The 16,198-nt window shown below is 42.9% G+C and overlaps 1 protein-coding gene across 3 annotated transcripts in view; it reads left to right on the forward strand.

Annotated features, from left to right (window-relative positions):
- Nucleotides 1-16,198, forward strand: part of DDX11 (DEAD/H-box helicase 11) — a 67,221-nt gene that overhangs the window by 15,544 nt on the left and 35,479 nt on the right. For all 3 annotated transcript variants that reach the window (XM_070756443.1, XM_070756441.1, XM_070756442.1), the window contains exons 8-12: nt 415-502; nt 6,851-7,056; nt 8,977-9,129; nt 11,382-11,428; nt 13,410-13,489. In XM_070756443.1, coding sequence (XP_070612544.1) covers nt 415-502; nt 6,851-7,056; nt 8,977-9,129; nt 11,382-11,428; nt 13,410-13,489 — 574 coding nt within the window. The remainder of the gene's footprint in view (nt 1-414; nt 503-6,850; nt 7,057-8,976; nt 9,130-11,381; nt 11,429-13,409; nt 13,490-16,198) is intronic.

Genomic DNA, 16,198 nt, shown 5'->3' on the forward strand with positions numbered 1-16,198 from the left:
TTACGGTCTTCAGCAGTACATATTTTTATTTTTCAATTACTGCAATTACTTCGGTTCGACTACTGCAGTGCAGTAATAAAGGGAAAACTTAAGCAACACAATATAACTCCGAGTAAATCAAACTTCTGTGAAATCAAACGGTCCACTTAGGAAGCAAGACTGATTGACAATCAATTTCAATACTGTCGTGCACATTCAGCTTTGTACAGAACAAAGTATTCAATGAAAATATATTCAATGAAAGTATTGCATGAGAATATTTCATTCATTCAGATCTAGAATGTATTATTTGAGTGTTCCCTTTAATTTTTTGTGTGTGCAGTATATATATGGAAATTGTGGAGAAAAAATAACTTTCCCCCCCAAAAATAAATAAATAACTGATTTCTGTTTGTACCTGTCAATTTATTTTAGAACCTATGTGTGAATGAGGAAGTGCGATGCCTGGGATCTGTCCAGCTCATCAATGACCGTTGTATGGAGATGCAGAAGAATAAACGTGGTATGTCAAGGTGTCCTGATAGATCCATTTAATTACTTTGCTGAAGTCGAGTAAATGGAAAGCTGTGTCTGTTAAAGTGATGGCAGCAACAATCTTCAACCAGAGGGTACTGCTAAAGAATAGAATAGAACAGAATAGACTAGAATAGAATTCTTCATTGACCAAGTCTGCATTGGTTGCCGATCAGTTTCCGGTCACAATTCAAAATGTTGGTTATGACCTATAAAGCCCTTCATGGCATCGGACCAGAATATCTCCGGGGCCGCCTTCTGCCGCACGAATCCCAGTGACCGGTTAGGTCCCACAGAGTGGGTCTTCTCCAGGTCCCGTCGACTAAACCAGTGATTTTCAACCTTTTTTGAGCCGCGGCACATTTTTTACATTTACGAAACCCTGGGGCACATTGAGCGGGGGGGGGGGGGAGGGGGCGGCTAAAAAAAGTTTGGACAAAAAATTCTCTCTTTCTCTCTTCCTCCCCTTCACTCTATTTCTTTCTCCCTCCCTCTTTCTCTCCCTTCCTTCCTCTTTCTTTTTTTCTCTCTCCATTCCTCTTTCTTTCTCTTCCTTCCTTCCTCTTTTTTGCTCTCTCTCTCCCTCCCTACCTCCCTCTATGTCTTTCTCTCTCTCCTTCCCTCCCTCTCTTTCTCTCTCTCTCTTGCTTTCTTTCTCTTGTTCTTTCTCTCTCTCTTGTTCTCTTTCTCTCTCGCTCTTTCTCTCTCTTTCTTTCTCTCTCTCTCTTTCTTTCTCTCTTGCCTTTTCTCTCTCTTGCTTTCTTTCTCTCTGAGCTTCGCGGCACACCTGACCATGTCTCGCGGCACACTGGTGTGCCACGGCACACTGGTTGAAAAACACTGGACTAAACAATGTCGTTTGGCGGGACCCAGGGGAAGAGCCTTCTCTGTGGCCACTGGAACCAGCTCCCCCCGGAGATTAAAACTGCCCCCACTCTCCTTGCCTTTTGTAAGCTCTTTAAAACCCACCTGTGCCGCCAGGCATGGGGGAATTGAGACATCCCCCCCGGGCCTATACAGTTTATGCATGGTATGTTTGCTTTTAATAATGGGTTTTTTAGTGTTTTTAAATTATTAGATTTGTCGTCCATTGTTTTATTGTTGCTGTGAGCCGCCCCGAGTCTAAGGAGAGGGGTGGCATGCAAATCTAATAAATAAATAGATAGATAGATAGATAGATAGATAGATAGATAGATAGATAGATAGATAGATAGAAAGAAAGAAAGAAAGAAAGAAAGAAAGAAAGTAAGTATGATTGGATACACAAGGAATTTGTCTTGGTGCATATGCTCTCAGTGTACATAAAAGAAAATATACATTTGTCAAGAATCATGAGGTGCAACACTTAATGATTGTCATAGGGGTTAAATAAGCAACGAAGAAACAATATTAATAAAAATCATAGGATACAAGCAACAAGTTACAGTCATACAGTCCTAAGTGGGAGGAGATGGGATGATAGGAATGGTGAGAAAAAAATAGTAATAGTGCAGACTTAGTAAATAGTTTGACAGTGTTGAGGGAATAATTTGTTTAGCAGAGTGATGATGTTTGGGAAAAAAGTGTTCTTGTGTCTAGTTGGTGTGCAGTGCTCTATAGTGTCCCAACAACAGTAAATATTCCATGCCGTCTATGCAAGTGATGGGAAAGATATGGGGTTTATCCCAATCTTTTTATCTTGGTAGTTTGCTAATTGAAAATGTCCAAAGATACTTCACCAGAAGAGCCCTTCACTCCTCCACTCGAAACAGAATACTCTATGAGACTAGACTTTCAATCCTGGGCCTAGAAAGCCTAGAACTAAGACGCCTTAAACGAGATCTAAGTATTGCCCACAAGATCATATGCTGCAACATCCTGCCTGTCGGTGACTACTTCAGCTTCAACCACAACAACACAAGAGCACACAACAGATTTAAACTTAATATTAACCGCTCCAAACTTGACTGTAAAAAATATGACTTCAGTAACCGAGTTGTCGAAGCGTGGAACTCATTACCGGACTCCATAGTGTCATCCCTAAACCCCCAACACTTTACCCTTAGATTATCTACGGTTGACCTATCCAGATTCCTAAGAGGTCAGTAAGGGGCGAGTACAAGTGCACTAGAGTGCCTTCCGTCCCCTGTCCTGTTGCTCTCCTATATCTCCTATGCCTTTCTTCTATTCCTACCGTGTTTCCCCGAAAGTAAGACAGTGTCTTACTTTCTTTTTATCCCCAAAAGCCCCACTATGTCTTACTTTCGGGGTATGTCTTATATTGGAAAAAAATTGTCGAATTTTTTGTTTTAACCATAAAATTAACATTTAGACGTGGTGACGTATGGAGGGGGGGCGGCGCGGAAGTGGGCAGGAGGCGGCGCTCATTAAGATCAGAGGGAGGTGGCAGATGCGGCGACGTATGGCGAGGGGGACGGCGCAGGCGTGGGCAGGAGGCGGCGCTCATTTGGATCAGACGGAGGCGGCAGACGCGGTGACGTATGGAGGGGGGGCGGCGCGGAAGTCGGCAGGAGGCGGCGCTCATTTGGATCAGAGGGAGGTGGCAGACGCGGTGACGTATGGAGAGGGGGACGGTGCGGACGTGGGCAGGAGGCGGCGCGCAGCTAGATGAGAGGGAGGCGGCAATACCCCCGTGTTTCCCCGAAAGTAAGACATATGTCTTACTTTCGGGGTACGGCTTATATTAGCCGAAACCCCTGAAACCCCCAATACGTCTTACAATCGGGGGTGTCTTACTATCGGGGAAACAGGGTATATCTCTTCTTCTATTCTTTCACTTCGCGAATAGCCTATACCACGGTTTTTCAAAAAATATTAATTAAAAAATACTTTGCTGTTTTTTTCCTATACCACGGTTTTTCCCACCCGATGCCATCATATGTCATCGCCAAACTAATAATTTTTGCAAATAAATAACAAAAAAAATAATTATTGTTAATAAATAATTATGTTTATAAATATCTGGATCACTAAATGTCTTATTCAATGGTGAGTACCAGTAATAATGGTGAGTAAATGGTTGTTAAGGGAATGGGAAATGGTAATTTAGGGGTTTAAAGTGTTAAGGGAAGGCTTGTGATACTGTCCATAGCCAAAATGGTGTATTTACTTCCGCATCTCTACTTCGCGGAAATTTGATTTTCGTGGGCGGTCTCGCAACGCATCCCCCGCGGAAATCGAGGGAACACTGTATATCCTCTGTAAGCTTCATCATGTATTTTACCATGTGTATATAGATATATACCCACTAAAACCCTCATTGTGTATTGGACAAAATAAATAAATAAAATAAAATAATGTTGGGATTCTTCTGTACCTGTGGTTAGGTTTTCTTTCCTAGAGATAGGCAGTCTTCTTGGCCTTGAAATATAAGTGAATTCTGCTATTTTGCTTACATTAGAGTCCAATTGAAAATCACCGTAAGTAGCAGGAACCACTAAGCAGTCGGTGGATGCTTGGATGCAAAGTGTGTAAAACTTTCTCCAAAGTTCCTGTTTGGGTTATGAAAGTGGCTGTTTTCAATGTATTCAAAAATGCTCATCAGTGTAAAACAGAACGTTGCACTGAAACAGATCTCTTTGGGTGTAAAACTCTTCCGAAATACTTGGAGCGGTACTCAATTGTTGTGATTCCGTCTGAGGCCCCTCAGGGAACGGCTGATCGTCTGCCGGCTTCCTGCTCAGAGGGGGAGGATGAGGAACAGGAGGTTCAGGCAGACAGGGAGGAGGAATCTCAGGCTGAGGGAGAGGGAGGACAGCCAGAGTCCCCCGAGAGGGAGCTCTCCCCAGCAAGCAGCCTGGATTCCTTAGATGAAAATGCACAAGCAATAATCGATCTCCGGCAGAGAAGAGCAACACAACGAAGGGGACAATTAGCCAGGTACTTTCAGCACTAAAGAGGCAACAGCTGGGTTTGGGTGTGGTGCTCTCTGGAAAGGCTGAAAAGGCAGACCCACCCTTCCTGGCTTGTGGAGTATTATCTTTGGGAGTCCTGGGACCTGGCTGTGATCTTTGGCGTCTTGGAATTCTGGTTTGTGACTTTGAATACTGAAACCTTGGGGGAAAAAGGTGTGGGTCTTATTCTCTACAGTGGTGGGTGTGCCAGCAAGAAGTCTGCTGTATTGTCTGGCCATCAGGACTCTGCTGTGAAGTCTCATAGCCTGCCTGTTGGGAAGAACAGGTTTTTCTCTGTGTTTATTTTTCAAACTATAAAGTGCTTTTGCTTTTACCAGCGTGTCTGGCTGCTTTTTCCAGTTGGTGTTGAAGTCTGGGGGCACCCAGACAGAACACTCAATAGACTAATTTCATGCTTGAAATGGAATGTTTTTGTGCACGGACCAATTTGAATGGAAGCTTTTGTACGCCTTGAGGCCCTGGTATTTGATCTCATGCAATGTCAGGAGAAAAACAGTCAGGAGCGCACAAAAATATTTTTTAAAATTAGTTTTTCTTATTAAAAATCTCAAATCTCATGGGACCTTGTGCAAGAACACCGTCCTTACGAGTTTTGTCTCACAGTCATAGCTTTGTTTTAGAGGCGGGCTCCCCTGACACCCTTAATATAGAAATGACGATTGCATTATATTTAGCACTCCTTCAAAGGCGACCACTGTGACGTGTATGGACTTTGGTTTTTGGAATAGAATAGAATAGAATAGAATTTTTATTGGCCAAGTGTGATTGGACACACAAGGAATTTGTCTTGGTGCATATGCTCTCAGCGTACATAAAATAAAATATACATTTGTCAAGAATCATGTGGTACAACACTTAATGATTGTCATAGGGGTCAAATAAGCAATGAAGAAGCAATATTAATAAAAATCTTAGGATATACGCAACAAGTTACAGTCATACAGTCAACATGGGAGGAAATGGGTGATAGGAATGATGAGAAAAACTAGTAGAAGTGCAGATTTAGTAGAAAGTCTGACAGTGTGGAGGGAATTATTTGTTTAGTAGAGTGATGGCGTTCAGAAAAAAACTGTTCTTGTGTCTAGTTGTCTTGGTGTGCAGTGCTCTGTAGCGACGTTTTGAGGGTAGGAGTTGAAACAATTTGTGTCCAGGATGTGAGGGGTCAGTAAATATTTTCCCCGCCCTCTTTTTGACTCGTGCAGTATACAGGTCCTCAATGGAAGGCAGGTTGGCAGCAATTGTTTTTTCTGCAGTTTTATCCGCTATTGGTGTGATGCGCGCTCAGCTTTGGGTCGCCGGCGTACATGTGTGTGCGTCCCAATGAGATTTTACTTCTGTGCATGCACAGGAAGCAAAACTTTGTGAGAGGGCACGCACGAGCAAGATTTTGGTGTGTTTTTTTGCTTCCGCGCATGCGTAGAAGCAAAAAATTGCTGAAATCTCACGCAAGTATGGGTCCCCTTGCAAGATCTTGCTTCCTGCACACTGTCTTGACAATGTTGATTTATGTATTTGTCATACAAAGATAGTATTGTATTGTAGTATGTTTAACAACTACGAGTCTACGGAGAGGGGCGGCATACAAATCTAATTAATAATAATAATAATAATAATAATAATAATAATAATAATAATAAGCCAGTGAAAGTGGTCCCAATGGTACTTGGCACGCTGGGCACAGTACCAAAGGATCTCAGCAGACATTTGAAAACCATTGGAATTGACAAAATCTCCATCTGTCAATTGCAAAAGGCCGCTTTACTGGGATCGGCATAGATAATTCGCCACTACATCACGCAGTCCTAGGTGCTTGGGAAGCACCCGACTGGTGATGAAATACGAAATCCAGCATAGTGATCTCGTTTGCTGAGTTGTATTGACATAATAATAATAATAATAATAATAATAATAATAATAATAATAATAATAATAATAATAATATTAATAATAATGTAAGTATAAAGTAGAGATAGAAAAGATAAAAAGACATTAGGACTGGGACGGTAGGCCCGAAGGTGCACTTATGCACGCCCCTTACAGACCTCTTAGAAAAGGGGAGAGGTCTATTGTAGATAATGTAAAGTTGAAGGTTTTGGGATTGGGGGAGGAAACAACAGAGTCCGGTAGTGAATTCCAGGCGTTGACCACTCTATTGCTGAAATCGTATTTTCTGCAGTGTAGTTTGGAGCGATTTACATTTAGTTTGTATCTATTACGTTCTCTTGTGTTGTTGTTAAAGGTGAAGTAGTCACTAACAGGGAGTACATTGTGATGTATGGTGTTATGAACAACAGTTAAATCAGTTCCGAGGCGGCGTAGCTGTAAATTGTCTAAACGTAGTATTTGAAGTCTGGAGGACCTCAAATACTACGTCTGGAGGACTATGGCTTTGAAAATTTTCCCCTCTGACTATTTCCCCTCAGAAAAGAACACAGGAGCAGAGCCAACAGAGGGCAAGAAGAGACGCGTGAGCCGAACGGTGTGTCCTTTTAACTCCTACGAGCCTCTGCAGCTGCTTCGGGATGAAGTGCTGGTGGAAGTGAAAGATATAGAGCAGCTGGTTTCTCTGGGAAAAAAAATGAAGGCCTGCCCTTATTACGGAAGCCGATACGCCATCCCGGCTGCTCAGGTAGATATTTGTGGATTGCCTCACGACGCTTTGCTGACGTCTGGAAACAGTTGGCCTCGTTTCTTTGTGTGTAGCCCAGGTGTGTGTTAAAAGTTACCTCACAGCTGGTTCCCTCTGTCCTGCATCACATGGGCGCACCGTGTGGGCGCATATGCGCTTCTCATGCACGCACATGTGTGGTAACAAAAAATCTGGAAAAAAATCTTTAAAAATCTACCACCACCCCACCACCCCGTTATGTCAGGCTCTCTGGTAGACTCCTCCCGAAAATTCACAGGTACAAATTTCAGACACACACACGTTTGAAAATTCAAAACAAGGTTCTTTATAATGAAAATTCCCTTAAACTAAGCCCTCTTTTGGTATAGCAAAGAGCACTGGTCTCCAAACAAACTGGTAATTTGTACAAGTCCCTTATCAGTTCTGTGATACTTAGCTTGCAGCTGTGAGGCAATTCACAGTCCTTCTTCTTCCACAAAGTGAAACACACTTTGCTCTGGTTTAGTTTCAAATTGGGGGAAAATCAGCACACAAAAGGTCAAACACAGCAAAGCAGGCACGAAACACAACGATCAGATAATCCTCCTCAAAGGCCAAACCCACAGGCTGCTATTTATAGCAGCCTCACTAATTACCACAGCCCCACCCAAGCACAGGTGGCCTCATTTTCTTTGATAATAATCTCTCAGTTGTTGTTGCCTATGCATCGCTCTCCGCATGCGTGGCTGTATCATTAACTCTTGTTCTGAATCCAAGGAGGAGCTAGATAATTGATCTCCTTCTGAGCTGTCTGCCACACTCTCCTCCCTGTCACTCATGTCTTCTTTGTCAGAGGAGCCTTCATCATCAGATTCCACTGGGGGCAAAACAGGCCTGCAGCATGTGGATGTCTCCCCCACATCCACAGTCCTTGGGGCAGGAGCTGGGCCAGAGCTATCCACAACACCTCCAAAAAAAATTTCAAAAAAAATATTTGTGACCACATGCATAGTGCCAGAACTCTACACATGCTCCGAATTAAAATAAAATGGGGGGGGGGGGAGATGGCGGCGCCGACCGATCGGCACTGACTGATCTGTTTAAGTGATGTCATTGTGATGTCTCCAGGGGTTTGCTTCCGGTTTGGGCGAACCGGTACGAATGGGCCGGAACACATCCCTGGTGTAGCCTTACATCCTTTCGCTAAATCACTCCGGAATGGTTAGGCTGGTGCTTTTGATCAACATTTTTTTCCCAGTCTTCCTAGTTTTCTTCTTCCTTTGTAAACAATTCCGTGCTTGGAACCTTTTACATCTTGTTTGCTTTGAATTCACACGCAATAGGAATGTAAATGGATTCTCAATTTTTAAACAGCAAACTTCATATTGACAAGCCCAGCATGGTGAAAATGGTGGATTATAGAACCTCGCCATGTCAGAGATGGGTGGTCTATGATATGATATAAATAAAAATATCACCTTAGCTTTTAATTTCATAATAATGTACTTTCCCAGTTTATTTTTTTATTGTTACTATTTTTTAAAATAATTTCCCCCATTTTATTATTAGAGGTTGCCCAGAGTAACCCCTGGCAAGATGGACTGAAAATAAATTTAATAACTAGCTAGCTAGATGATAGCTAAATGATAGCTAGATATGGATGGACGGATGGACAGATGGACGGATGGACAGATGGATTTAGACAGCAGACAGATAGATGTACAGTATTTAGATAAATTATAGATGGATTTAGATGGGTGGATGATGGATGGACAGATGAGCTGATAGATGGCTGGATAGATGGATTCGAACTCTTAGAAAAATGATGAAATATAAAATCTAACAAATAAGATTGAATAAATAAGACCCAACTCACTCATAAAGGGGTGTGTGTGTGTGTGTTTGTGTATATAGTTGTGCATTCCACTGTCTTCCCTGCAGTTGGTGGTGCTGCCATACCAAATGCTTCTGCATGAAGGTACCCGAAAGGCATCTGGGATCCAGTTGAAGGATCAGGTGGTGATAATTGATGAAGCTCACAATCTGATCGATACCATTGCTTCCATCCACAGCACTCAGGTGACAGGGTCACAGGTGAGTCGGGTTTGAGGGTCTCTCCTCTACTACCTGCAGTTTCCCTCTTGTGGTCTCTTTGCTCACTGCCATCCCTGTCAGGCTTTTTTGTAAAAGACATGATCGAAACATTTAAATATGTTAAAGGGTTAAATAAGGTTCAGGAGGGAAGTGTTTTTAATAGGGAAGTGAACACAAGAACAAGGGGACACAATCTGAAGTTAGTTGGGGGAAAGATCAAAAGCAACATGAGAAAATATGATTTTACTGAAAGAGTAGTAGATCCTTGGAACAAACTTCCAGCAGACGTGGTTGGTAAATCCACAGTAACTGAATTTAAACATGCCTGGGATAAACATAGATCCATCCTAAGATAAAATACAGGAAATAGTATAAGGGCAGACTAGATGGACCATGAGGTCTTTTTCTGCCATCAGTCTTTTATTTATTTATTTATTTATTTATTCATTCATTCATTCATTCATTCATTCATTCATTCATTCATTCATTCATTCATTCATTCAATTTTTATGCCGCCCTTCTACTTAGACGCAGAGCGGCTTACAACATGTTAGCAATAGCACTTTTTAACAGAGCCAGCCTATTGCCCCCACAATCCGGGTCCTCATTTTACCCACCTCGGAAGGATGGAAGGCTGAGTCAACCTTGAGCCGGTGATGAGATTTGAACCGGTGACCTCCAGATCTAGCAGTCAGCTTCAGTGGCCTTTTATGTTTCTTCTATGAATGTAAATTACTCCCAGTCTCTTGAGATGGACGTACCTGGTTAACATAGGTTTGGCATCCCACAAGCAATTCCATCAAAAGAAACATTGGCCTACAACCAGCGTACGAACCCCTCATTCAAATCAACCACACACCCAGCCAACAAACCCACATAATCCCCTCCCACAACCAGCATTTCACTCCCAGTAACCCAAACTGGATGTGACCTCCTCACAAGACCTATCACAACCTCATTTGATGCAACCCACACCTGACCTATCACACGACCCTCATCTGACATGACTTCACCATCACAAGGCCCACTGACCACACCAACCCCTTATAAAAAGCTCAACCCCTTATAAAGCTGAACCCTGAAAAGACGGAGTGGCTGTGGGTTTTGCCTCCCAAGGACAATTCTATCTGTCCGTCCATCACCCGGGGGGGGGGGCAATTATTGACCCCCTCAGAGAGGGTCCGCAACTTGGGCGTCCTCCTCGATCCACAGCTCACATTAGAGAACCATCTTTCAGCTGTGGCGAGGGGGGCGTTTGCCCAGGTTCGCCTGGTGCACCAGTTGCGGCCCTATTTGGACCGGGACTCACTGCTCACAGTCACTCATGCCCTCATCACCTCGAGGTTTGACTACTGTAACGCTCTCTACATGGGGCTACCTTTGAAAAGTGTTCGGAAACTTCAGATCTTGCAGAATGCAGCTGCGAGAGCTGTCATGGGCTTCCCCAGGTATGCCCACGTTACACCAACACTCCGCAGTCTGCATTGGTTGCCGATCAGTTTCCAGTCACAATTCAAAGTGTTGGTTGTGACCTATAAAGCCCTTCATGGCATCGGGCCAGAATATCTCAGGGACCGTCTTCTGCTGCACGAATCCCAGTGACCAGTTAGGTCCCACAGAGTGGGCCTTCCCCGGGTCCCGTCAACTTAACAATGTCGTTTGGCGGGACCCAGGGGAAGAGCCTTCTCTGTGGCGGCCCCAGCCCTTTGGAACCAACTCCCCCCAGAGATTAGAATTGCCCCCACCCTCCTTGCCTTTTGTAAGCTTCTTAAAACCCACCTCTGCCGTCAGGCAGGGGGGAACTGAGATATTCTTTCCCCTTAGGCCTTACAATTTACGCATGGTATGTTTGTATGTATGTTTGGTTTTATAATAAGGTTTTTTTTAGTTGTTTAGTATTGGATTGTTACATGCTGTTTTTTGTCACTGTTGTTAGCCGCCCTGAGTCTATGGAGAGGGGCGGCATACAAATCCAATAAATAAATAAAAAATAAATAAACAGAATAACATTGAACTGATTGTCCCCTTCAAACTCCACTGACAATGTTACTTAGTCTGGTAATGGAAACATTTGGAAACCAATCCACAAGCTCAGAAAGAAACCTTCACCCTTAGTGGTTAATCTAACACCCAGAGTGAATTATGTCACTACGTACTTTTCTTGCTTGTGGGCTTCCCAGAAAGCCTTTTGGCCAAAACGATGCTGGTCAAGATAAACCTCAATATTGTCTCATGTTTTATATCCGTTTTAGCTGTGCCACGCCCACTCTCAGTTACTTCAGTACATGGAACGATACAGGTGAGTGTTCGCGACTTTGTGGAAATGTGAGTTGGCTACGTTTGCATACAACGGGAAATTGGGATTTGCTACAAACTATCTGTTCTGTCGGGCTCTCTGGTAGAGTCCTCCCAAAAATTCACAGGTACAAATTTCAGACACACACACACACGTTTGAAAATTCAAAACAATGTTCTTTATCATGAAAATTCACTTAAACCAAGCCCTCTTTTGGTATAGCCAAGAGCACTCGTCTCCAAACAAACTGGTAATTTGTACAAGTCCCTTATCAGTTCTGTGATACTTAGCTTGCAGCTGTGAGGCAATTCACAGTCCTTCTTCTTTCACAAAGTGAAACACACTTTGCTCTGGTTTAGTTTCAAAGCGGGGGAAAATCAGCACACAAAAGGTCAAAGTCAGTATTTATAGCAGCCTCACTAATTACCACAGCCCCACCCAACCACAGGTGGCCTCATTTTCTTTGATAATAATCTCTCAGTTGTTGCTGCCTATGCATCGCTCTCCTCATGCGTGGCTGTATCATTAACTCTTGTTCTGAATCCAAGGAGGAGCTAGATAATTGATCTCCTTCTGAGCTGTCTGCCCCACTCTCCTCTCTGTCACTCATGTCTTCTTGGTCAGAGGAGCCTTCATCAGCAGATTCAACCGGGGGCAAAACAGGCCTGCAGCATGTGGATGTCTCCCCCACATCCACAGTCCTTGGGGCAGGAGCTGGGCCAGAGCTAACCACAACACTATCTGGCAATTTCTAACTTTCCACTCTTAGATGGACAGAAGGAGAAACACAGGTAGTGAGTAGTTTTATGGTCTAGATTGGACCTGCACATAGGTCAGTGATGGTGTACCTTGTTTTCTATGAGTGGCGAAAGAGTGTGGGCGTGTGCTATCATTCTGGTCACAATTCAAAGTGTTGGTTATGATCTATAAAGCCCTTCATGGCACCGGACCAGATTATCTGCGAGACCGCCTTCTGCCGCACAAATCCCAGCGACCGGTTAGGTCCCACAGAGTTGGTCTTCTCCGGGTCCCGTCGACTAAACAATGCCGTCTGGCGGGACCCAGGGGAAGAGCCTTCTCTGTGGCGGCTCCGACCTTCTGGAATCAGCTCCCCCTGGAGATTAGGACTGCCGACACCCTCCTTGCCTTTCGTAAACTCCTCAAAACCCACTTCTGTCGTCAAGCTTGGGGGAACTGAGACACTTTCCCCTTGCCTATGTAGTTTCTGTGCACAATATGTATGCTTTTATTTACTGGGGTTTCTCTTTTAGATTTTTATATGTATAATTGCTATTTTAGATTCTAATTATTAGATTTGTCATTATTGTTTTTATCACTGTTGTGAGCCGCCCCGAGTCTACGGAGAGAGGCGGCATACAAATCTAATAAATAATAATAATAATAATAATAATAATAATAATAATAATAATAATGATGATGATGCATGTGCGAGTGCCCACACTCATAATTCATTGCCTAGGGAGGGCGAAAACAGCTTCCCCTATCCCCCGGAGGCCTTCTGTAGATCTGGAAACTGCCTGTTTCCCAACTTCTGGTGGGCCCAGTAGGCTCATGTTTCACCCTTCCCAGGCTCCAAAGACTTCTTGGGGAGCCGGGGAAGGGTAAAAACGCCCTCCCCCATTCTCCCCCGAGGCTCCCTGGAAACCAAAAGGCCCTCCCGGAGCCTCTATGCCAGCCAAAAAATCAGCTGGCCGGCACACACATGCACGTTGGAGCTGATCTAGGGCAGTGCCAGCAGATATGGCTCCGTACCCGTGCCATAGGTTCACCATCACTGTTATCGATAGTCCTTGACTTATGACCATAATGCCCATCGTGGTGGTAAGTCAAGATAGTCATAAAATGTCTCTCGTCACTCATGTTATTCCTTCCTTGGGCTTTACCAGTTATATTCTTAAGCTCAGCCTGGCTGTCTTGTGTTGTGTTATCCTTGCACACTCATATATCATCTGATCTGTTTTAGGAAACGCTTGAAGGCCAAGAATTTGATGTATATTAAACAGATTTTGTTTCTGCTGGAGAAATTTGTGGCTGTCCTGGGAGGTAAGAACAGAATTCTGAGTACAGTGGTACCTCTGCTTAAGAACTTAATTTCTTCCGTGACCAGGTTCTTAAGTAGAAAAGTTTGTAAGTCGAAGCAATTTTTCCCATAGGAATCATTGTAAAAGCAAATAATACTTGCAACCCCATTAGGAAAGAAATAAAAGCTCAGAATTTGGGTGGGAGGAGGAGGAGGAAGAAGAGGAAGAGGACAGTCGCTGCCCAGAGTGAAAGGAGCGTTTCTTTTCTCAGGGTGCTGGCAGAGGTATATTCCCTCTCCAAGTGCCCAGAGAAAGGAAAATGCTTTGTTCACTCTGGACTGCCAAAGCCTCTTTAAGTGCCACCAAAAGGCTCCTCTGACAGCCCAGAAAAGCCTGAGATGGCCGGGATTAAAGGGGGGAACGACAGGAAACTGGCCGGGCCTTCTTGCCGCTCTCAAATTTCCTGGGAAATTTTTCCAGGCTCGGGTTCTTAAGTAGAAAATGGTTCTTAAGAAGAGGCAAAAAAATCTTGAACACACAGTTCTTATCTAGAAAAGTTCTTAAGTAGAGGCATTCTTAAGTAGAGATACCACTGTATTATTTTTCCGATACAACTACTGCAGGTGAATTTATTTTATTTATTTATTTATTTATTTATTTATTTATTTATGTTGTCCAATACACAATGAGGGTTTTAGTGGGTATATATCTATATACACATAGTAAAATACATGATGAAGGTTATAGAGGAGATACTCATAGTAAAATACAGTGTTCCCTCGATTTTCGCGGGTTCGAACTTCGCGGAACGTCTATACCACGTTTTTTCAAAAATATTAATTAAAAAATACTTCGCGATTTTTTCCCCCTATACCATGGTTTTTCCAGCCCGATGACGTCATATGTCATTGCCAAACTTTTGTCTGCCTTTAAAAAACATTTTTTTAAATAAACTTTAATAAATAAATATGGTGAGTAATAATCTAAATGGTTGCTAAGGGAATGGGAAATTGTAATTTAGGGGTTTAAAGTGTTAAGGGAAGGCTTGGGATACTGTCCATAGCCAAAAATAGTGTATTTACTTCTGCATCTCTACTTCATGGAAATTCGACTTTTGCGGGCGGTCTCAGAACGCATCCCCCGCGAAAATCGAGGGAACACTGTATATCTAAGAAATAATAGAAAAGAAGATATAGTAATAGAACATATCAATGAAAGAATAGAAGAAGAGATATAGGAATAGAAGAAAGGAATAGGATATATAGGAGAGCAATAGGACGGGACGGAAGGCACTCTAGTGCACTTGTACTCGCCCCTTACTGACCTCTTAGGAATCTGGATAGGTCAACCGTAGATAATCTAAGGGTAAAATGTTGGGGGCTTGGGGATGACACTATGGATTCCGGTAATGAGTTCCACGCTTTGACAACTCGGTTACTGAGGTCATATTTTTTACAGTCAAGTTTGGAGCGGTTACCATTAAGTTTAAATCTGTTGTGTGCCTTTGTGTTGTTGTGGTTGAAGCTGAAGTAGTCGCCGACAGGCAGGACGTTGCAGCATATGATCTTGTGGGCAATACTTAGATCTTGTTTAAGGCGTCTTAGTTCTAAACTTTCTAGGCCCAGGATTGAAAGTCTAGTCTCGTAGGGTATTCTATTTCGAGTGGAGGAGTGAAGGGCTCTTCTGGTGAAGTATCTTTGGACATTTTCAAAGGTGTTAATGTCTGAGATGCGATATGGGTTCCAAACAGATGAGCTGTATTCGAGGATGGGTCTGGCAAAAGTTTTGTAAGCTCTGGTAAGTAGCGTGAGATTGCCAGAGCAGAAGCTACGTAGGATTAGGTTTACAACTCTTGAAGCCTTCTTGGCTATATTGTTGCAGTGGGCTTTGGCACTTAAATCTGTTGTTATTAGTATACCAAGGTCTTTAACCGAGTGGGGATTATCTGTGATAATGTAGAATGTCGCATCAAGCTCAGTTCCACTTTTTATGCGTCCGACTTGCACCAAAGAACGTAACATTAATTAATTTGATACTATATGGACCGCAGAGATATCAGTCTGTCTTTAGGAAATGCAGTAGATTGCTAGAAAAAGCAAACAGGGTTTTGGCAACCCTGTTTGGTCTCTTTATCCCCAAGCCAACCTTCCTTTGATCATTACCATTTTTAACTTCTCCGACAAGCCTTTGCTTCCTTCCATTTTTGCTCATCCCAAACAGAATAGATACAAACACAAAGTAAATGAAGGATGAAATTCTGATTTTAAGCAATGCTGTAATGGAATTACTGTCTGCCTTCCGATGCCTGTTTTTCCTCAGGTGTATACTTGTGCTCTGGATAGATGCTTTATAATTGCATTAGTGTTGCATATTTACAGATCTTGCTACCAGCTTAATGTACTCAAAGTCTAAATTGCTTGTTTTAATTTTTTTTAAAATCCATGTACCAATACAATAAATGTAATTACAAGCAAATTGGAAACTATTTGAAGTGTAGGTTTGAATTAACATAGCAGAAAAAGAATACTTGCCTCTTAGGGGATGAGGTTATGTTAAAAACAAAACTAAAGACTAAAATGTAAAAAGCCAGTTTCATTTTTGTTCTGTCTGGGTCACTCCAGAAGCCAATACCAACCCAAAAAGAGAAGTCAGACACACTGGTAAAAGGCAAAGGCAGTTTTATAAAATTCAAGAAAAACACAGGTAACAGAAAATGTCCTTACAAACAGGA

This window comes from Erythrolamprus reginae, chromosome 6 (assembly GCF_031021105.1).
Source record: "Erythrolamprus reginae isolate rEryReg1 chromosome 6, rEryReg1.hap1, whole genome shotgun sequence".
NCBI classification, from domain to species: domain Eukaryota; kingdom Metazoa; phylum Chordata; class Lepidosauria; order Squamata; family Dipsadidae; genus Erythrolamprus; species Erythrolamprus reginae.